A 23,152-nucleotide genomic window follows, 5' to 3' on the forward strand; every position below is an offset into this window, starting at 1 on the left:
TCTAAGGCTGGATCTTGACACAGCCAGTGTAAAGAGGGAATACCCCATGAATGTTGGCAACACGCTTCTCCACACGCCTCTGATAATATGCTGATTCTTGGCTAAGATAATTTCGACAGGTCTTGTGTTCTAAAAGGTAATATACCCTCATACATCTTTAAGATATTTCAATAAAAGGAATAGAGCAACCTAAAGTGTATAACAATCTCCAGGTAATATCCTATTTCGTCTTAGAATATTACGTGTATTTTCAAGTCTTCGTCTTTTTTTTCTTTTTTTTTTAACGTTATCATGTCAAACATGTCAAAACAAAATAAATAAAAACTGTACTACATTAGTTCTTCTTGAAATATGGAAACTACAAAAACCATCAGTCTTACAATCCACATCTGTATATTCAGTAAAAACATCGGCGAAAGACCATAGATTGTATAAAAGTGTAGAAACTGGAACATTTGCCATTTGTCCCACGTACTTGAATGCAGCACCGTTGGCTTTGTGGGATGACGTGTCAAGAAAGTGCCGGAAGCTTTCAGTCGGTCTAAAATGGCTTACCAGACGCTGCAACAGGAATACCTACAGATTCCTGTTGTTACCAGGGCATACACAACCGCCTGTGTACTCACAACTGCTGCGGTGGTAAGACTCATTCAGGTGTTCTCAGTGTTAGACAGGGAGTAATAAACTCGCACTGCCTACCGCGGTCATCGTAAGGTGGTTACTTCGGTGCTAGCTCGGTGCTTGGGAACCTGTTAGAAGGGTACGTGCCTGAACGGAACCTAGTTGGATCTCTTGCTTAAGTGATATGAAGCAATAAGCGGAGCGGGCTACTTGTACCCGGTGCCACGGCCTCTCTCTGACCTGTCAAGCTGCTGTTGAAACGACCGATAATTTCCTTAGTGCGCCTCACAAGCTACAGCTGTTGTTTATTTATCCTGTAGGGTTAAGAGCTACCTGGTGCTAGCGGCTCACGTCACTCTCATCATCATGGATAAACGTTATTAGAATTTTACAGTCCAGTTTTAGGGAATACATGTTATATATGCTCTTTATTTCAAGCTGTCTTAGATGTAAAATGTGGGGACTGTCGCACTGCATTAGACGAATTTGTTTTTCTGCATGTGTGTGCAGCAGTGGGAAAAGGTGATACAGAACTGGCCGATGATGTTTCAGTTGGTCACAGTGGAGCCATTTTAAAGCCCATGTAGGTAGGTTGATAAGGTGTTGGGTGCAAATCATTCCTTCCCAGGAGAGGCCAGCCTACCAAAATTACTCCAAACCAGCGTCAACCACTAATTCTGCTAATATGAGTGGGCCAGATTTCACCCAGATACATCTTAAAAACCTCATAGCCGGTTATCGCAAAGGCTGGTTTGCTGTTATTGTTGCTGGGGGTGGCATTAGCAGTTAGGGTCAGAGGGCAGTTACTTTTCCACACAGGGTCAGGTATGTTTGGATAGCTTTTTCACTTAATGAATAAAATCACTAGTTAAAAAACTGAAATTTGTATTTGCTTGGGTTCTCTTTATGTAATGTTAAAATTTGCTTGATCTGAAAAAAATGTGTGACAGTACAAAAAAGAGGGAAAGAAAGAATTCATTAAGGGGGGCTAAAAGTTTTTCACAGAACTGCATGAAGCTGACCGTGAAATTTTGGTATTTTGGAGCTTCTTATGTTTTTTTTTTTTTTTTTTTTTTTTTTTAACAGTAGTCAGTATTTTTGAATTATTGTAATTATTAGCATAAAATGGCTTATTTTGCAGTTACTGTTATAATGTGCACAGTCGTGTCATTTTCAGTTTCTGATGCAATAACAAGAAATATGCAAAATAGCTGCCTAAACCCCATGTGAGTTGGCTGATAAGGCATTCTGAGTGTACTTTTTACAGTACTGTCACAGTTCTGAAAGTAACTGCACTTCTTATTGATTATTGGATATTGGTATTTTCAGAGTCGGCAATATCAGCTATCAGCAAATAAGATGAATTTACCAGTGTCACGGGCTGATATTGATCTGTGTTTTCTAGATTTGCTTTGTTTTTAATGTTTAAAAATAGTGTGACGATGAAGAGCTGAAGGACTGTAAGTGGATTTAACTGTTTGTGAAGATATTTCTCTGGTACAAAGGAAAAAATAAATAACTAAAAGGCAACAAGAAATCCAGAGTAAAACAGTAGGGTTTCTCCAGCATTCACTGCTTTGATCTCAAATAGAAAGAGGAAATACAGGGGTAGATAATGGCTCAGTGTCAGTATTTGCCCAAAGTTTTACATGTCTTGATTCCTTGTTCATTACTAATACTTATAAATTAAAGTATTGTGATGTTGGTGCTTTTAGCTCCAGGTAACATTAAAGTGTAGAAAAGAAAGCGGAGCAGGACTCCGACTTGTCTGACTGCAGTTCTGTTGTCTTGATGAATCAAGCTTAGACTTATACTGTGTAAGCAGCTGTCTTATGCAGCTGATTTTCCAGAAAATGCCAGGTCAGATTTGTCTAAACCAGAGCATTATTTCTGTTTGTGTACACAGTGGACTAAGCTTGGTTTTAATAAAGATACACTGGATCTTTTTGTGCCATTGTCATTGTTGTTACCTATAACTTATTCTGTACTTTGTTTTCTCTTTCAGCAACTAGAGATCATCACACCATTTCAGCTCTACTTCAACCCAGATTTAATTCTAAGAAATTATCAGGTGAGTTATCTGACCCTCAGATTAAGACCATACCAAAATGAAAACCCGCTGTTTAAGCAGCCAGTCAGAAGATTGAAAATATATGGGTAAGCAGTAAAACTGAGGGACCTCAACAATGGGCAGTATAAGACAAATAATGATTATTTTGAACTGTGACTCAATCAAAGCTACTCTAGACTAATACTAAAAATAAGGAACCGGAAAGTAACAGATCTGGTTCCATTTAACGAAAAATGTAAAACTGCTGGTGCAAAATATAAACTACAGTAAAATAATTACATGATTAAATAAAAATCAAGATTTCAATGTGAATGTGAACTTGTTGAGCTGAGAATTAAACAAAGCCTGCACTGACATTATTTTAAACTGGACAAATGGATGTAGTAGTTTTACTGTTATCTGCAGCTGAATGTTGTTTCTTTCACTTCTAGGTATGGCGACTAATAACCAACTTCCTGTTTTTTGGTCCGGTTGGTTTCAATTTCCTGTTCAATATGATTTTTCTGTATCCTTCTCAGTTCCACAGCTCTTTACATATAAAGTCGCTATGCATGCTTTACTTTCTGGTTCACTGGGGAACGCCGGGTGTGGTTTTAGAGATGATATGTTAAAAAGTTATGTAAAAATAGAGTTCTTGTAAAAAAAAAAAAAAAAAAAAAAAAAAAATTAAAGCACAAATTGGGATGATGGTGATGACGTGTACATTTTTCTCGCAGCTTTCCTTAACCATGTACTTGCAGGTACAGATACTGTCGAATGCTGGAGGAGGGCTCTTTCAGGGGACGCACGGCTGACTTTGTCTTCATGTTTCTCTTTGGTGGACTTCTGATGACTGTATCCTCTTAGATCGTTCAGAGAACAATTTTATATACGACATATATACATGCATACACTCCTTATGTGGTAAGCAACTTTTCGATCTCTCTGCTGCCGTTGATTGGGTCTGTTAATGTTGGGCAGACCCAAACAGTCAGCAGTAATGTTCAGCCATTTGTCCTCAATGAAGTCTCAGATATTTGGCACTTTTGTGAGTCTGGTGTTCCTGGGCCAGGCCTTCACCATCATGCTGGTATACGTGTGGAGTCGACGGAACCCGAATGTTCGCATGAACTTCTTTGGCCTGCTCAACTTTCAGGCACCCTTCTTGCCCTGGGTGCTAATGGGATTCTCACTTCTGCTGGGCAACTCTATCATCGTGGATCTTTTAGGTGCTTATAATTGACCCCTGCTGTCAGTGTTCGGTACTTTGGTGGTATGCTAAGATTTGCAGGTACCTGCTGTGTTTAGTGGTGTACAGCAAGGTTTTGATGGGTTAGAATAAAACTGATTTGTATTTTTCTCTTGAGGTATTGCTGTTGGTCATGTGTACTTCTTCCTGGAGGATGTTTTCCCAAATCAACCAGGTGGTGGAAGGTGGCTCAAGACCCCATCAATCATGTGAGTCACAGAATAATTCTAATATTTGGGGTATGAGAGAAGTTTTAAGTAGCAGATGGGAATTTCTCTAAACAGACATGTGGCTGCAGTCACCTTTAACCACCATGTGCAGCTGGTCTTTCCACACACAGAGGTGTCTGTCCTAATTTAAGTACTTTTCTAAGATCCAGTTATTGTTCTTTCCTTTGATTTTTCTCTCTTCCCTGAGGCCAGCTGAAGTAGGAGAACAGTGGAAAAAGCACGTCATGCCCTTAAAATCAATAACGAGCTACAAAACACACTTCAAGCACAAATTAATTTGGTTGGCTGAAATCCAATTGTTGTTTCACGAAATGCTTTTGTCATTTAAACATTATGTTGACATATACTCAAGCTATATTCTTCATTAACAGAAATAAAACTTGGAATTCACAAAGTACTAAACAGTGTCTTCGAAGACTAACTGAAATTGCGCAAGTTGCAAAACGCAGATAAGAGCAGGCCATTTTTTTTGTCTATCAAAAATAGTGGATTCTTAAAAAATGACATCATCAAAAGGGGCTATGGTAGAAATTCATAATAAATTCATGGGAGGTTCCTATGTGGCTCTTGAAATCAAGGCAAACCCTGAAAAGACAAGAGGCCTACATATGTAGACAGCAGTCCGTTTCCATATTTTGTTCTGGATAAAGCTGCTGTGTATCTTCAGTTTGACATATTTTTTTTTATGTTGGACAATCCAACAAAAATCCGTTCTTAGCTGCATCACTAGCACTACTTCTGTGTTTGTAGAAATGACTCATTCTCCTTTTGCCGTGTTTCTCCCACAGAAAGATGCTCTTTGACACTCCAGAAGAAGATGCCAACTATAACCCCCTGCCAGAGGACCGCCCGGGCGGGTTTGCGTGGGGGGAAGGACAGCGCCTTGGTGGTTAAATACACCCTCTATTTCATCCCTGATCATCAGGTCACCTTCAGGGACCTTCTCTCAGAGAGTTGAAGACATGGTCTTTGTTTTTGACGTGTTTGTTTAGTTGTGGATGAGGAATGCCAAACAGCCACAAGTGGTTTGGAGATAACGGTGTGTTGTCTGTGTATATGGGCTTTAATCATCTTCACAAACTCTTCTTGATGCCAGATCGTCGCTCTAAGACTATTTGATAGAATACAAGCTTCCGATGGAACTGTGGATGGTGAACCTGAGGGCCTCAGGTGATGTTTGTCTTTGTCTCCGGGGAAAAATAAATGAATAAATTATGGCATACAATTATATGAAAGAGGAAAATGACAGCAGTGGAATATTATTGAAATGAATTTATTTACAAAGAGTGCATTTTTTTTATTTCACTTTTTTAAAGAATAAATGTCTGTTGCAAACAATAGTTTGGTTTCATCTCTTTGAAATGTTTTAGTTTTTGCTTGAAACCAAAGATGTTCTTACTAATTCTGAGTGTAAAAATGCAACATGTCAGTTGAAAGACTTGTAACTTGTCTTATTGTTAGAGACGGAGATGTCAGGATTTTCACTGTTTTTGATTTCAAAGCCCATGAGGTGTGGCGCAAAGTGAGAATAATGGGTTAGCAAGCTATCTTGAGCCTCAAGGCAGACATTTCAATGTCATGTCAGATTTGCTGAATCTACTGTAAGTGTAAAGTGGTTGGTAATGGCATGTCAAAGCTAGCCATTTGAAAACGCCTCCAGGCATTTATGCAGCCAGTTATTATTAAGCAATATCTTTTTACAAGAACACTTAGTTTTTCTTGCCTTATTGGTAGCAAAACAAAATTTTGACTTTTTGAGAATTCAAATGGCAGATATGTTTTTAAGTGTTCCAGAAAGACAAGTATGTAAATTTTGTTCCTTGCACGCACTTCTGGAATATTGGTGTCTTCTGCACTATTGTCATATTTAATTTGATTGAGATAGCTTTAAACATATCTGTAATACACAATCCATTTTTATGGTAGACTTACTGGAGTAGAAAGAATCCTTCATGTGCCTAAAAAAATGGATTTATGAATACTTGGGCTAATCTCGGTTATTTGGCACTCTGTGTGTGTGCGTGTGTATTTTGATCCAATATCTAGAAGACGTATGTGCCGTTTGCATTAGATCAGTAGTCCCCAGCCCCCAAGCTGGTACCGGTCCATGAGTTGTTTGGTACCGGACCGTGAGTTGAGGCTTGGGTGTGAAATTTATGGTTTTCAAGGTTTTATAGGTTTTTAGCATTTTTTTTTTTATCATTAACTCGGTCTCCCTGGGTCTTTTCCCGTGTGTTATGAATAAATCTTCTTTTTTTGGTACCGGTACTGGTTTTATTTTGTTGTATTTATCCGCGACACCTTAAAGGCCGGTCCGTGAAAATATTATCGGACATAAACCGGTCCGTGGCGCAAAAAATGTTGGGGACCGCTGCATTAGATTCATAAGGAATTGTGAGAACTCCACAATAATATGGATATCGCAGATAACCTCTGCAGCTGGAGGAGTTAAATTAATTTTAATGTAGAACAGTAGGGGCGGTAATGAGCACTGGAAATTGTTCATCCACTTTGAGCGAGGACAGAAAGAGAGTAGCATCCCATGAAGCGTTTAGACTTTTCGGGAAAAATTCTTCCAAATTTGAATGCCCTCATTTAATCCATTTAAATAGGGACTGGTACAGAAATTGCTGTAGTTTTCAATTTTTTGTGGATAATCTTCATGTCATTTTATACTTGGTAAGCAGACATGCTCCTAATTGGAGTAAGCAAAACCTATTTGAAGGGACGTTATCGGATTTCCCATTTTCAACTCAGGCTGCGAACGCACCTGAAGAAAGGCTACTCAAATAATTAGCAGTATAGTGACTGCGTAAAGATGCAATTAGCTCTCAGTAAAACGTTTGGCCAGAAGCCGGTAAAATTTCAGCTCGAACAAGATGGAGACTTTTACATGGTGGGGTCGGAGGTATGTGACGGTCTGTACACAAACTTTCGGGGCCTAAATCTCTTATGCTTGCTGCAGTTATCCTTTCTGCTGGCTAGATGATGCTAGCATGCTAACGAGCGCCACTGATGCCTCAATAAACAAAGAAGCATGTGAAACGAAGAGCGGGGTGTAGTCAGTCAAACAAGCTGCTACCAAAGCTCTAATTGTGCCGTTCAAAACCAGTAAAAACTAACCTCAGCTTCTGTCGTTTTGCTGTAACTTGGTATTCCCCACTGGGTTACTGCAGTTACTTTATTTTAACATAACCCATTTCAACTAAGCTTGAGCCGTCTGCCATTATTATTCAGAATCAGAAAGGAAAGGGTTTTATTGCCAAATGTTGAGCAGGTTTACAACATTAGGAAATTGCTGCGGTGCTTCAGTGCAAACATACTGTCATAAATTGCGCTTAAATAGACATGAAAAAATAAAAGTAAGAATAAGAATTAAAAGTGCTACGTAGAAAGATATATGCATGAGATATACATGAGATATATACATGAGAATAAGAATTAAAAGTGCTACGTAGAAAGATATATACATGAGTGCAGGTGGTGATCAGTGCCAAAACATGGAATGATGCAGTGAACACAGCGTAGGGTCATGAGTTAGTGGTGGGAACAGTCGTACGTTTATTGTTCATGTGTCCAACAGCAGAGGGGAAGAAACTGTTCTTATGGCGAGAGGTTCTGGTGCGAATGGACCGGAGCCTCCTGCCTGAGGGGAGCAGGTCAAACAGACTGTATCCAGGGTGAGAAGGGTCAGCTGAGATCCGAGCTGCACGCCGCAGTGTCCTGGAGGTGTACAGGTCCTGCAGAGATGGGAGTCTACAGCCAATCGCCTTCTCAGCAGAGCGCACAACACGCTGCAGTCTCTGTTTGTCCCTGATAGTGGCTCCAGCGTACCACACGGTGATGGAGAAGGTGAGGATGGACTCGATGATTGCGGTGTAGAATTGCATCATCGTCCGTGTTGGCAGGTTGAATTTCTTCAGCTGCCTCAGGAAGTACATCCTCTGCTGGGCTTTCTTGATGACGGAGGTGATGGTGGGCTCCCACTTCAGGTCCTGAGTGATGGTGGTACCCAGGAAGCGGAATGAGTCCACAGAGGTGATGGGGGTGTCAGTCAGGATGATGGGGGGGAGTGGGGCTGTGTGCTTCCTGAAGTCCACAATAATCTCCACTGTCTTCTGGGCATTCAGCACCAGGTTGTTGTGGCTGCACCAAGACACCAAACGTTCAACCTCCCTCCTGTAGGCAGACTCATCCCCGTCCGAGATGAGCCCAATAACGGTGGTGTCATCTGCACACTTGATTAGCTTGACAGACTGGTGGGTGGAGGTGCAGCAGTTGGTGTACAGGGAGAAGAGCAGAGGAGAAAGAACACAGCCCTGAGGGGAGCCGGTGCTGATGGTCCGAGAGTCCGAGACATTCTTTCCCAGCCTCACATGCTGCTTCCTGTCCGTCAGGAAGTCAGTGATCCACCGGCAGATGGGATCAGGCACATTCATCTGGGAAAGCTTGCCTCGGAGATGGTCTGGAAGGATGGTGTTGAAGGCAGAGCTAAAGTCCACAAACAGGATCCTGGCGTAGGTTCCTGGGGAGTCCAGATGCTGCAGGATGAAGTGTAGGGCCATGTTGATGGCGTCATCTACAGACCTGTTGGCTCTGTATGCAAACTGCAGGGGGTCCAGGAGGGGGGCCGTGAGGGTCTTGAGATGGGAGAGAACTAGGCGCTCAAATGACTTCATGACCACAGATGTCAGAGCCACGGGTCTGTAGTCATTTAGTCCAGTGATCCTAGGTTTCTTGGGGACAGGGATTATGGTAGAGGACTTGAAGCAGGCAGGGACATGACATGCCTGCAGTGAGGAGTTGAAAATGCCAGAAAACACTGGGGCCAGCTCATTTGCACAGTGTCTGAGGGTGGCAGGAGACACGCCGTCTGGGCCGGGAGCTTTTCGAGCATTCAGACTCTTAAACTGCTTCCTCACATCTGCTTCATGAATATGAAGAGTTGTGGTGGGAGGAGGTGGTGTGAAATCCTCTTTTGTGTGGGGTGAGGAGGGGGGTGTTGTAGGTGAACAGTTTGAAGGTGGTGATGGCTCTATGGAGGGGGGAGAGGTGGGGGAATGAGTGTCCAAAGTGTCTCTATTGTTGGGGCCGTTGGAGGTGTGAAGGCTGCCTGATGGCTCGTCAAAACGGCAGTAAAAGTCGTTAAGGGTGTTGGCCAAGAGCAAGTCATCAGTGGAGTGGGGGGTTTTAGGCTTGTAGTTGGTGATATTCCTAAAACCTTTCCACACAGAGGCCGAGTCATTCTCTGAGATCTGCTGCTGCATCTTCTCAGAGTGCTGATGTTTGGCAATGTCCACTTCTTTAGTGAACCTGTACTTGGCCTCTCTGTAGCAGTCCCTGTCTCCGCTTCTGAACGCCTTTCTCTTTTCCAGCCACAGCTTTTTGAGTTTAGGAGTAAACCAGGGTTTGTCATTGTTATAACTCACCCTGGTGCGTGATGGCACAATGCTGTCCTCACAGAAGTGGATATAGGAGATGACAGTGTCCGTAAACTCGTCCAAGCTGTTAGAAGCAGCCTTCATTGTGTCCCAGTCTGTAGACTCCAAACACGTGCGAAGCTCCTCCACAGCCTCGTTGCTCCACAGTTTTTTTTTTTGTCCTCACGACAGGTTTGGAGAGCTTCAGCCTCTGTCTGTACGCGGGGATTAGGTGGATCATGACGTGGTCAGAAAGTCCGAGTGAAGCGCGGGGTACCGCGCGATAGGCCCCGCTGATCGTGTTGTAACAGCGGTCTAATGTCCTCTCCTCTCTGGTCGGGCATTTAATATACTGCTTATATTTCGGAAGCTCATGGCTCAGATTGGCTTTGTTAAAGTCCCCAAGAGCAATGATGAGAGAGTCCGGGTATGTCCGCTCCATGTGGAGTATCTGCTCCGCGAGTGCGCACTGAGCTGCCTGCGCATCCGCGTCTGGCGGGATGTAAACAGCGGCCAGGATGAATGAAGCAAACTCCCGCGGAGAATAAAACGGTTTGCAGTGAATAAAAAGGTATTCCAGAGAGGAAGAGCAGTGCTGAGCAATCACTGTCACATCTGTGCACCAGCCACTATTAATGTAGAAGCAGACACCTCCACCTTTGGTCTTACCAGAGAGAGAGGCCTGCCGGTCCGCGCGCAGCAGATGAAAGCCCTCCAGCTTGAGCGCACAGTCCGGGATGTCCTCACTGAGCCACGACTCCGTAAAACATAAGACACAGGAGGAGGCAAAGTCTCTGTTCATGCTTCTCATCAGGGCCAGTTCGTCTATCTTATTCCCGAGTGAGCGTACATTGGAAAGGAAGATCCCAGGAAGAGCAGTTCGCAGTCCGCGTCTCCTCAGACGCACGAGTGCGCCGGCTCGCTTCCCTCTCTTTCGGCGTCTCACTTTCCTGATCAGAGTCTGCAGTAAATCTGCCGCAGATGCAACAAATATTGGAAATAAATCCACAGGTGTTGTAGTCCTGTAGTTAAGAAGCTCTTCTCTGGTGTAAGAATATCCAGAGGAGTGCCCAGACACAGAAGAAATGCACAAAAACAAAACAGAAGTAACGCACTGAAGCACCAAGCATTCTGACCGTTTTGATGTCACTTTTGCACTGCTTGAGTCGACAAACACAACCCACTTGGTAAAAAAAAAAAAAAAAAAAAAGGTGAATAAAAACGTATAGTTGTCCACTGCACTGTGCGGGCTAGCACTGTTTGGAAGACCTTAAAGGTATTTTTTGTAATCACCTTCTTTGCAGAGTTCAGCTAAATTTTTCACCACAGCAGCATTTTGGAGGCACCGATCTTAGGATGTTTTGTGACTCACTGCTGATCTTTTAAAGAATGGTTAAAATTTGATTGACAGTTAGCTCAAAACATGGCATCAATACTGAGCTGTGGCACCTTCGAATGTCACATCCTACCTCAGCTGTTTGGAGGGAATGTCATGAGCTGCTATAGCTTCTAGCCCTGGTGTTGTCTTGTTAGGAGTTTCTTCTTGGTAAATTACTGTATGCATGTGCGGGTTAAAGGGTCTGATCCTCTCATTATGTCCACATTTTTGCTTACAAGAAGAGAAACGGGGTTTATTTTCACACCTGGTTGGAAAAAAAAGTGTGTGTGTGTGTGTGTGTGTGTGTGTGTGTTTTGTTTTTCGTTTTTAAAGCAGAAGACTAGTTTGGAAATAAGACAGATCAAGATAAGATAAGACAGAGTTTTGGATGGTATTTCAAAGCCAGGACTGTGCCATGCTTACAACTGGTGCAGCTTCTTTTGTTTCTACAAACAGTGATTGAAATGTTTGATAGCTTTCAAATTAGTTGGCATGACAATGAAAAGCAGTCCTAATGTTTATTAACATTTGCAAGGTGGTTTGGAAACATTTGTTTTTCTTAATGAATGATTTGCATCTTTAGTGTGCTAATAGTTAAGACAACATCCATTTTCTTCAGATTATCCAGTAGAGGTGGGAATCACCATACATCCCACGATACGATATTATCACAATACTTAACGCACGATACGATATTATTGCAATTTTTAAAAATATTTTGCGATATTCAGATTCTGTACATAAAGGTAAACTTTATCAATATTAATTTTAGCTAATATCAAAGTCTCACACTCAGTCTTTCTCTCATTTCAGTCAGTTTTATTGTTGACAAACTGAACGGTTTGTATTATAGTCTAGTCCAATTATAGCTATTCTGAACTATGCAATTTATGAAAACTATGCAGCCCATTCAGCAACTGAAGAATTTGAAAGTAAATTAAAACAAAATACAATTTTACATTAAATAAAAAAAGTTTTAAACTTAATTAAAATAAAACATGTCTTAAATTAAAATAAGTAAACTGTCATGTTTATTGCTGCCAAAAAACAAGTTAAACACATTTGGACAGTGAAGGAATGTCAGGATTCTTGCTCAGAAAAAGGATCAACATGCTCTGAAGTCAGAGCATGTTCCAGTCCACAAAAACATTTTTTGTAACAAAATATCGATTGCTGCTGTCCCTGTATCGATACATTATTAGCAAACAAAATATCACAATACTACACAGTATCGATTTTTCCCCCCACCCCTATTATCCAGTTTGTTTGGGCTAAAGTCTATCCCCAACTGATTTAGTTCTGTTTCACATATTTAACAAAGCACTGGAAACATTCCTGAGAGATTTGGGTCCACAGTGTCTTCATAGCGTCACACTGATTGATTGATTGATTGATTGATTGATATCTTGTGACTACCTTTTGAACAGTGCAAAAGTGACATCAAAACGGTCTTAATAATAATGACAGACTGCTCAAGCTGCGTCACTTAAGCATGTTACACAAAGCAGAAAGATATTTTTTTCCAGTCTTACTTTATTATTATTATTATTATTAACATAACCCATTTCAACTAACTGCAGTAACCCAAGTTAATGCGTAGGGAATACGAAGTTACAGCAAAACTGCAGAAGCTGAGGTTAGTTTTTACTGGTTTTGAACGGCACAATTAGAACTTTGGTAGCAGCTTGTTTGACTGAGTGTACACCCCGCTCTTCGTTTCACATGCTTCTTTGTTTATTGAGGCATCAGTGGCGCTCGTTAGCATGCTAGCATCATCTAGCCAGCAGAAAGCAGTAGTTGGATCTGCATTTAAGAACATGGAAGAACAATTACAGCTAAATCACTATAAACAAAAAATGAAATTGTCCTTTTGATAGAACTGCAGTTATGACAGGTGCTGTTATGTTTCTTTGGTTCTTTGTTTTTAACATTTGTTTCACTGTGGATTGGAAAAACACATGCACTTTGCTGTTCAAGGTTGGAAACTATCTGCGGATGTTCAGAGGCTCCCTTTATAAAAGATATCCATCTTTATGGAGGAGGCTGGCCTCTGTGGAGGAGAGAAAGAAAATTGTAGCATCGTCACATGGTGAGTGGCTTTTTGTATGTGTGCAGGGTAAGGGGTTACTGTGGATATTAACATGATTTGGACTACTCCCAGGGTTGTATAGAATTTCCTATCCACAAAATCTTCTGCAGACATGAAGGCAGTTTGAGAAAACCCCAGACACTACCACAACAAAAAAATACTCATGTCCTACTTTCAATCAATTACTCAAAATGATATGGAGAAATGTAAGCAATACACTCAGCTGTGCAGAAATAAAAAGTACATTTACCTTCAAAACGAGTTAAGTCCGTAGATGGCAAATACTGCAAACATTTCAAGTATTTAAACAATATTATGCCTGAGTTTATTACTGGACTATCAATAACATCATGTATCTTGAGACTTTACCTTTACAGATTGATGTGACTGTCAGTGTTGTTACAGATAACTAAAAGTAAACTTAAAAAAATCCAAAAACATTTCCTGTAACTGAAATAAAATAAATCCTTTTAATATTGTGTACTTACAAAAAATTAAAAAACAGTAAGAACAAAAAGTATACAATATTGCTTGTGTACTTTAATATTTTTTAATTAAAGTGCAATAGTAAAAACTTTTTCCTTTTTAAAGTAAAATTTATAGGAAATGTCTTTAATTTTGGTGTTGAGCTGAACTTCTTGCCGCAAACAAATATTGCCCCCAAAAAAAACAAAAACAAAAAAAAAAGCTAAAGCTACTGTAAAACATGTCTTTGTTCTCTGGACGATTGTTCATTTACAGCCACCAGTGTTACTCTGCTGAAGGCTTCAGAGTGTGAAGAGATCTTTGATGGAAATGATGAGAAATACAAAGCAGTGTCTATCAACACAGAGCCCCCTGCTTACCTCAGGTAATCTGCTGATGAATGCAGTCCCCAGTTATATGATGACATCAACTCATGACTCACTCAGTTTTGTTGGTTGCATAGATGAATGGAGTTTTTTGTTTTGTTTTTTTACATTTTAGCAAAGCTTCAAGAGAGCTTTGATAAGTCTGTAATTCTAAGTGATGAAATCCCTTATTGCTGATCATTGTTGAGACAGAAGATGTTTGTTTATTCTTCTTGTAAAGGGAGCAAAAGGCAAAGAGAAGTAGTCAGTGGGTTCCCACACTGCCCAACAGCTCTCACCATCTGGATGCTGTGCCTTGCTCCACCACCATCAACCGGAACCGGATGGGCCGTGACAAGAAGAGGACCTTCCCTCTTTGGTATGGAGGCTGTTTGTTCCCATTCTCATGTGTTTTGTGGACTTATTACTACTGTATGTATTCTGCTTGTTCATGTCAGAGTTAAGGTTAGCAATGACACATCATCATGTAATATAATTCAACAGCACAATCCTGGGCCTTAAAAAAAATGAACGCATCATTCTTTATTCGTTTGTCAGCAACTACAACTCACAAATGACCATTAAAATGATCATATTTCATAGCTTATCTAGTAGAATTTATCCCACTACATTGTTTCCGAACTTATCAGCATAGTCTGTAGTACATACAGAAATCAGGCATAATAATGTGATCACTGACATGTGAAGTGAATAACACTCTTCGCCGTGGCACCTGTTAGTGGGTGGGAGCGAGTGAACGATTTGTCCTTAAAATGGGCAAGTGTCTTTCAACAAGTTTGATGGCTTGGCTGGCCAAATTGTGATGGCTAGAAGACTAGGTGAGAGCATCTACATAACTGCAGCTCTTGTGGGGTGTTCCCAGTCTGCAGTGGTCTGTGTCTAAGGAAGGACCAGTGACAGAGTCATTAAAGCTCCTTGATGCATATGGAGAGAGAAAGCTGGGCCATGTGGTTCAGTCCAACAGACAGTTTGATTAACAACAGTAAATCAAATATCTGAAAAATTTTAATGCTGGTTTTGATAGAAAGGTACACAGTGTCCCACACTTTGTTGTATATGGGGCTGCATAGCATTCAGATCAGCCAAGATACCCATGTCAACTACCAAGAGCACCAATAATGGGTGTGTGAGCATCAGAACTTGATCACAGAGCAATGGAAGAAGGTGGCCTGGTCTGATAAACTACATGCTTTTTTTTACATTACACTAGATGAGTGTGCATCTTACCTGGGAAACACCTAGCACCAGGATGCACTACGGGAAGAAGGTGAGCCCATGGAGGCAATATGATGCTTTGGACAATGATCTGCTTGGAAATCTTGAGTCCTGCCATCCATGTGGATGTTACTTTCACATGTACCACCTACCTAAGCATTGTTGCAGACCATGTAGATCCTGTCACGGAAATGGTATTTGCTGATGGCTGTGGCCTCTTTCAGCCGAGTAAGATGGACAGCAATCAGCATATGTGGGATGTGCTGGAAAAACAAGTCTAATCCACGCAGGCATCACACAACTTACAGAACTGAATAAATCTCTTGCTAACATCTTGGTGCCAAATACCAGAGCACACCTTCAAGGGTCTAGTGGAGTTGATGCCTTGAGCAGTCAGGGCTGTTTGGCAGCTACCCTGGGGCCAACACAAAATATTCCTGCCAATTTAAGTGACAGAAATTAATATAATATTAAAAATTAAAATTAATATTTGGATCAATCACCATCTGACAGTAAATGTTTTGTGTTGTTCTACTTATTCTATTGGCCAGCTGTTACATATCTGTTTCAGGTCTTTCTGGATTTGCTTGTAGTAAAGCCACTCTTGATGAATCCTGCTCACATTTATTTAGAGAACAGCTACCTCAGTTTTCAAGATCCCACACAGTCTCCATCAGTTGTTTACTTTTTATATCAACAACATTGATTGTCTTTACTCACTTGCTCATTTGGATAGTCTTTTTTTTTTTTTTTTTTTTTTTGTACATAGTCTAGTAGTTTTCCTTCAGTAATTTCACTTTTATTCCGTAATTTGCTCAGCTCTTGGTAGATAGCATTGGTCACACTAGGGTGGCTGTGGCTCAGGCAGTTGAGCAGGTCATCTGCCAGTTGGAAGGTTGTTGATTCAATTCTTGGCTGCTCTAGTATGGATGCCAAAGTATCATTTGGCAAGTATCCTTGCTCCCAGTGTCCTCATCAGAATGTGAATGTAGCATGCACAATGGATTGCATTCAGTGTCAGTAGAGAAGATCTTATCCAGTTCACATTTTATAACGAACCAAAATTGTTGTATTTTCCTGCAGGACCATAGACAAGGCGTGAGGTTGCCCACCTCTATTTTACATTTAGGGCACAGCGGAGAAAGGTCTGAATTGTATCTATGACCTTGAGAAAGTGATATGCGAGCTCTGTGTAGAATTTTAATTTGGATTAGTGTTGACCATTTTGAGTAAAACAAGAATAATGCAACATCAGATTGTATGCATCTCACTTAGTTTTGATGACCACGACCCTGCAGTAATCCATGAGAATGCAGCCCAGATAGAGGCACTGGTCCCTGTTCGTCTAGACATGGAGATAGATGGGCAGAAACTACGGGATACCTTCACATGGAATATGAATGGTACTTATACACGTCTACTACTTTGAAAATATCTGCAGCATCTGGTGCTATTTTGTGTTTAATTACCTGCTTTTTCCTTAGAAAAACTTATGACCCCAGAGATGTTTGCTGAGATTTTGTGTGATGACCTGGACTTGAATCCTCTGGCTTTTGTCCCAGCCATCGCATCAGCTATTCGTCAGCAGATTGAGTCTTACCCCACTGACAGTCTCTTAGAAGACCAGGCGGACCAGAGAGTCATCATCAAGGTAGGTGCTGCACCAAAGTAACAATTTTAACAGGAAGTCAAGAAATGACATGTCTAGCAAGAAAATTTTAAATTATTTTAGACAAATTCATCAGCCATGATCAATGATGTATATCTTAACCTGATTTGATTTAATTCAATTTTATTTATACAGCACCAAATCATAGCAGTTACATCAAGGCACTTTATATTGTAAGGCAAAGACCCCATAATAATGCAGTATGCATGCCAAAGCAATCAAATGACCCCCCTTTGGCCAAGCACAACAGTGGGGTCTGTAAAGACCAGTTGGGGGTGATGACAGGACAAATATTACACTGAAAGGATTAATAGTAACTAAAAAGCATATTGAAGGAAATCCTGATCAAAATGACTCAAAGATTCCTTACAGTGTTACTGGAGGTCAAGATAATGCCATCGTGCACAAGCATCTATTTAGATACCATATTTCTAAGATTTTTAAGGCTGCGTACAATTATCTCAGTTTTATCTGAATTTAGAAGCAGGAAATTAGAGGTCATCCAGGTCTTTGTCTTGAAGATACTCCTGCAGTTAAGCTATTTGTTGTCTCTCATCTGGCTTCATGGATAGATAGACCTGTGTATCATCTGCATAGCAATGAAAATGCCTGCCTAAGGGAAGCATGTATAATGTAAACAAATCTTGGCAGTGTTGAACAGAAATACGTCTATAATAGGTTGGTATATGAAAATTTCGTATGTCCCACAGCTGAACATCCATGTAGGGAACATCTCTCTGGTGGACCAGTTTGAGTGGGACATGTCAGAGAGGGAGAACTCTCCAGAGTCATTTGCATTGAAGCTGTGCTCTGAGCTGGGTCTCGGCGGGGAGTTTGTCACCACTATTGCCTACAGCATCCGTGGTCAGCTCAGCTGGCACCAGAGGACCTATGCTTTCAGGTAAGTCACTGTAATAAGCCTTTGAGAATGACTGTGAATCTTGGTGTGTTATGGTGCACTCATTTGTTACTCTCATACTTGGAATGTGTCCAGTGAGAACCCACTACCCACAGTAGAGATTGCCATTCGCAACACAGGTGATGCAGACCAGTGGTGCCCCCTGTTGGAGACCCTGACAGATGCTGAAATGGAGAAGAAGATCAGAGACCAAGACAGAAACACAAGGTGACACAGTCAGATGTATTTAATATAGTTATTATCTGCTCCATTGACTTTTATCAGACTGACAGTCATATGGTGCCACTAAATAGGTTAGTAATTTAAAAAAAAAAAGAAAAAAAAAAAGGATCCCATAAATGGGCAGAGTCACAAATTCAAAGTGTGCATGTTGTACATGTTAATTAGTCTACGCTTCAGAACATGGTTGATGAACTCATGATGAAATGTAATATCGAGGCTTTATTTTCAGAGCAGCTGAGCAGAACGGGTTCAACTCTGAGTGTTAATAGTGCAATATCAAATCAGCTTAACAATGTTTCCCTGCAGAGACGTTCTAAAAATCTCTGATCTTCAACAACAGTGCATCTCACCCGTCTCACGCTCTTCATAAAAGCTTCATTATTCCTCTTATTCCATCATTGAAGTAATGGAAGGCTCTAGCCACCATTTTCAGTATTCCACACCTTGGGCAGCCTTGGCTGGATGCATTGTTTTTGACTTGTCTGTCCATCCTTACATATTAATTTAAATAGTAAATGTTTTTCTCATGAAATAATCTATAATCAGTAGTGTAGAGTCATTTACACAGTAGTGTTTTGAAACCTCTTTTTCAGAAGCCATAATTCTTGCATCATCTAAGACATGATATGGATGATATAGTCATTGTGAATTTTAATTTCCTTGCAATGGGAGTGGTTTTAACTATTAATATTTACATAGTTTGGGCCAGTATATAAAATGAACTCCTTATAAGTTCCTATATGCTGCTTTCCTACTCTGAGCACTTAATGCAACATGCATCAGTCATTCATGCATACAAGCATACACTGACGTGCTTTCTATCTAACATTCACACTCTTGCAGTATCTTGCAGACTGGAAGAGCCAGGCATTGAACCTTCTTTACAATAATTTACTGATTGTTTAATGGTGTCATCTCAATAATTAAGATCAGTGTGTATGTATTGTGGCACTAGAACGTATGCATGTCTTTTTTTTAGTTTGACCAAATCATACTTTGTACTGGGTTATCAGGCTTGTAAAATCTCTGATCATTCCTACAGTTTTTAAAGAATTCTTCTTCAAATAAACTGTTTTTGTAGGCGTATGAGACGACTGGCCAACACCGCCCCCTCTTGGTAGAAGACAATGTGAAGCTGGTCAGGAGGCTCCTGTTACTTGTTAAAACAACTAAGGACATAAGTCATCCTTAAAGCATCAACGTAGCATCTGGACGAGCGTGAACACAGACGTATGTATGGTCAGTTCTGCGGCAGCCTGTGATTAAGGACACCGCATTCCTCAGCACACATGGACTCCACCACCAATATGTTTCACTCTGCTCATGGCAGCAGCATACTGCTAAGTATCAAATGTTTACTCTAGAGGAACTGAATCAGATGTCTGAGACACACACACACACACACACACACACACACACACACACACACACACACACAGAGTGATGCTCACATTAGGTCAATGCTCACATTAGGTCAATGCACATGGTATTGAGTTTATTTATGTGAATGGTTACTGAAATGACAACCTGATCTGAACAGCTTTATGTACTTGGACAAGTGGAACATCTTCATGTTTCTAACAGGGAACATTTGGATTTCTGAGACTTGATGTACTATGGAGATGGAAAGATCAGTCAGTCCATTAGTCCTTCAGCAGAAGAATGTTATCTGTTTTTTGAATAGATCCCAACAGAAAAATAGCCAAGAGATGATGGTTTTTATGGTTTCAGACTTTTCCAAAGAAACTGTTTACTGAATCATATTAATACGAGTCAAGTGAGATTTCGCCTGTTTCAACCTGGCTAAAAAATCTGAATGTCTGTCTTTGGGTTGACCGCTTGAGGTGTTTCCTCCTTTAATTTGAAAGCATTCTACCATTCACCTTAATTTTCAATATCTATATTGCTATAAGACAACCAAGCCATGTTTGGGTTGTCTTTTTGTTGTCGTTTGTTTGTTTTCATTTTATTTTTTTTTACTTATGGATGTTCAGACCCAATTCTTTGTCATAATGCACCTTTGTATGTATCTGTGCGTCAGAAGAATTGCCAAACATTTAAATAGAGAGCAGTAAGCAGCCATGACGTTTTTAGGGCTTTTGGGGACGTTTGAAAGGATCTGCTGGATTTCTGCATTAACATTCTGTACTCACAGGCTTTTTATGGTCCCACAAGTGTGTTCAGAAGTGGAACATGGAAAACCTGTAAGTGTGAAGTCTGGATAGTAGAAGGACCCAAAGAGCTGACAGGTTGGTGAAGGTCAACAACAATTTATTTTTGAAAAGGAAAAAAATTGAAGTACTTAAAGGGTAAAGCGTCCCTGCCTCAGATCTGTAAAGTCCTTTCAGTGAATGAGAGTTGAATTGATTTTAGCATGTAGACTGTGTTCTGATTGTAGTTTTGTGCACTAGTGGCCATCTGCATGCTGAAACCTAGATGGTTCATACTGTTCCCTGTGCATGAGGGACTGACTGTTCCACTGTTACTTCACTGCAGCCTCCTTTTTCAGTTAGCATGGAGGAGTGAAAACAAGTTGAAAATATTTATTTTCTATCATAAAGTGATGATTTTCAACTTGAATATACTCTGAAGAATTATGTTAACATGTACTGTTGCTTCTTTCTTTTATTTGTTTAGTTACTGTCTCTTTATAGTAATTTTTTGCTTTTTCTTTTGCTTTTCCTATGAAAAATAAAAAAATGCCTGTTGGGAACCTACTGCTTTAACCTGTTTGTCTATATGTCACATTTTTAACCATTTCATGAACTGAAATATAGTAGTACATATAAAAAAAATGGTATATTGCACCATTTGTTTGTCTTTTTGTTTTATAAACAAAGTGAGATATATCAAGCTTTTTGTTTGAAGTTTGATCTCAAACCTTCAAAAAGCAGTATTTAACTAATTTAGAAGAATCAACAATATGTGAAATATAAGAAATAAATTTAAGCTGAACTGATCTGAATTAAAATCAGTTACAGTAATAAACTGTAGAGTGTATTTTGTGAAAGTTCTCAGGAACAGTGATCTGCAGCAGTGGGTCCCTCAGTCTATCCTGACTCAGGACACTTGAAGTTCTCACACATGGAAATCGAATGTATGATAAGCTGCAGGATTCAAACACAAGTGTAACTTATAAATACATGTTCATGCTTTTATGAAACAATGAGAGAGAAAGGAAAAGAGCAGGACAGACAGAAAGGTGACAGTCTCAGGTGTATAGACTATAACAAAACGGTAACAGGAGTATTTTCTGTTTGTGTTATTAGCAGCACTAGATAAGATCCCAGCTGGTACAGTGACCACATGTTTGACTTCTATGAATAAAGCACCTTTCTTTTAGCTTAAGGAGTAAACAATCAGCTCGTTAAAACAAACGTTAAAGTCCGTTTGGCTTGACACCACGGAACAGAGCCAGCGCAGTAATCGAGCTAACATTAACAGTGCTATGAATCCTGGTTGTACCGTGTATATTCGGGACTGAAAACCAGGCAGCATTCACAACCTGTCTGCATTTCAGCTTGTTCTGTTTGTGGATATAACACTGACTTTAATTGTCGAAAAACTCATCACATTCTCTGTAAGATTAAAGTTAACCATTGAACGCCGTATATTTTAAAGGCTTTAAAACCAAGTAGAACCTGAACCGCGTTAAGTACAAACACCACTAATTTTGCCGACATGTGGCCAACAGTATTGTTTTAATGTTCTTCGTTATTAAAACATTTGTATCGCTCCATAAATAACAGATCATGTCACATGTCCACATCAATGTTCCCTCTATTTTTTCATGTGTATGAGCGAACATACAAACTCCCTGAGCGGTCTCTTGTGAGCAACAGCAGAGGTGTGCACTGTGGTCACGCCAGCATCGAATCCATCCAAGTTACATGGTTTATTAAAATAATCAAATTACAGCATTTACATTTATGTCGGACTACTTTTAATTAACTGCTTTAGCCCACTTACAATGAAAATTTAAAAAGAATCTTGTTCATGACCCGTGTAGTATGTTAACACTATTGTTAACTTGAACTCCAATTTTGAAAACAACTTTCTTTCTTTCTTTCTTTCTTTTATAATAAAGCTCTGACTTGTATTATGAGTATGAGTCTGTGGTCTGGGAGAGTCCTGTAACTCTCTGTCTGCAAAATACAGTATATAATGACCAGGGCCGGCCCGTGGCATAGGCCGTATAGGCAAATGCTAAGGGCGCCGTCCATCAGGGGGCGCCACGCCAGTGCCACAAATGTTGGAAAAAAGAAAAAAAAAGTTGGTACTATTATTTCTAAATACAAAAAATAATCCCACGTTAATTAAAATGCAAAGTAAAGCTTATTTAATAGAAATATTATTTGTTACAACATTACGCCCCCCCTCCCCGCACGGTGCGCCCCCTCCCTTCCCGTATCATGGTTCCTTTTGGACGTCACCACATCAAAAAATCAACACAAGATGTCAAAACGGCCAAAACTGTCAGGTGCCCAGGGAAGAAAAAAGAGAAAAGAAGAGGAGGAGAAACGAGAAAAAGACAGAGGTAGGTAACGTTAGCCTACATGAAATTATTTGTCTGAATGTGATAGTAACCTAAATTTTTAGCATTAAGCTAATGTTACATGATTCGCTAATTGCTAATCAATAAATAGCTAGTTAACTGTTTTAACGTCAGTTAATATTGTGGAGGGGGCTAAATTGTTATGGAAAATAATAATGTAACGTTAGGTGATTACAGTACTCCCACCTTTCCCACCATTCCTCATTTGTATTCATCTTTTAAGCAGGTGTTTTTTGTTTACATTGTTATTGCTTTCTGGTTAGCTAACGTTTACCCTGCAGGTAATAGTCACTTTTCCACCCCTGTATATATTATAGTTGTAAGCCTAGTTATTAAAGTGCACATCATTAATGTTAATTAAGCAATATCACATGAGAGGGAATGCTGTTTTTTAATATGAGCACTGCTGTGATTCGGTCAAAGATAATCATAACATTGTGGCGGACCACCAGGTGGCTCCACTCACACCCAAGTTGATCGTTATTACATACCTCCACAACATAACATTCTCATATGATATTATACTGTTACTTTGCATTCTGCTATTCAGCATTTCACTGTAATGATGACAATAAATTGAATCTAATCTAATTTGCATATCAGTTAACATCATACATATATCTCTTTGGTTTTTCATTTATATTATATCATTTCATTTTATTCCTGGAATCATATGTTTTTATT

At 40.1% G+C, this 23,152-nt stretch overlaps 2 protein-coding genes across 3 annotated transcripts; both read left to right on the forward strand.

Moving 5' to 3' along the window:
• Window positions 1-495: 495 nt before the first annotated feature.
• Window positions 496-5,490, forward strand: derl2 (derlin 2). The gene is made up of 7 exons (XM_040048700.1): window positions 496-639; window positions 2,627-2,692; window positions 3,124-3,197; window positions 3,433-3,526; window positions 3,705-3,900; window positions 4,039-4,129; window positions 4,939-5,490. The coding sequence occupies exons 1-7, from the start codon at window positions 547-549 to the stop codon at window positions 5,042-5,044; spliced, it is 720 nt and encodes a 239-aa protein (XP_039904634.1). The 5' UTR covers window positions 496-546; the 3' UTR covers window positions 5,045-5,490.
• Window positions 5,491-6,689: 1,199 nt separating this feature from the next.
• On the forward strand, window positions 6,690-20,197 carry LOC120744360 (SWI/SNF-related matrix-associated actin-dependent regulator of chromatin subfamily B member 1-like). 2 transcript variants are annotated; one of them, XM_040048693.1, is made up of 9 exons: window positions 6,690-6,829; window positions 12,926-13,037; window positions 13,779-13,887; window positions 14,109-14,246; window positions 16,379-16,506; window positions 16,588-16,754; window positions 17,483-17,673; window positions 17,767-17,898; window positions 18,995-20,197. In XM_040048693.1, exons 2-9 carry the CDS (start codon window positions 12,944-12,946, stop codon window positions 19,032-19,034), a joined length of 999 nt encoding a protein of 332 aa, XP_039904627.1. In that variant the 5' UTR covers window positions 6,690-6,829; window positions 12,926-12,943; the 3' UTR covers window positions 19,035-20,197. The 2 variants fall into 2 exon arrangements, with proteins under 2 accessions (XP_039904627.1, XP_039904628.1); XM_040048694.1 differs by lacking the exon at window positions 6,690-6,829 and adding an exon at window positions 6,852-7,058.
• The last annotated feature ends 2,955 nt before the right edge of the window (window positions 20,198-23,152 follow it).

The sequence above is a fragment of the Simochromis diagramma genome, unplaced genomic scaffold, assembly GCF_900408965.1.
Source record: "Simochromis diagramma unplaced genomic scaffold, fSimDia1.1 OVJJ01000683.1, whole genome shotgun sequence".
NCBI classification, from domain to species: domain Eukaryota; kingdom Metazoa; phylum Chordata; class Actinopteri; order Cichliformes; family Cichlidae; genus Simochromis; species Simochromis diagramma.

Bases quoted from the DNA above. Each gene is read 5' to 3' on its own strand.
- LOC120744360 (XM_040048694.1), top strand. From the start codon at position 6,969: ATGCAATTAGCTCTCAGTAAAACGTTTGGCCAGAAGCCGGTAAAATTT. The intron at 7,059-12,925 runs GTATGTGACGGT...TTGCTGTTCAAG, and splicing joins TTTACATGGTGGGGTCGGAG to GTTGGAAACTATCTGCGGAT. The intron at 14,247-16,378 runs GTATGGAGGCTG...CATCTCACTTAG, and splicing joins AAGAGGACCTTCCCTCTTTG to TTTTGATGACCACGACCCTG.
- derl2 (XM_040048700.1), top strand. From the start codon at position 547: ATGGCTTACCAGACGCTGCAACAGGAATACCTACAGATTCCTGTTGTT. The intron at 3,198-3,432 runs GTATCCTTCTCA...ATGTACTTGCAG, and splicing joins CTGTTCAATATGATTTTTCT to GTACAGATACTGTCGAATGC. The intron at 3,527-3,704 runs GTATCCTCTTAG...ATGAAGTCTCAG, and splicing joins TTGGTGGACTTCTGATGACT to ATATTTGGCACTTTTGTGAG.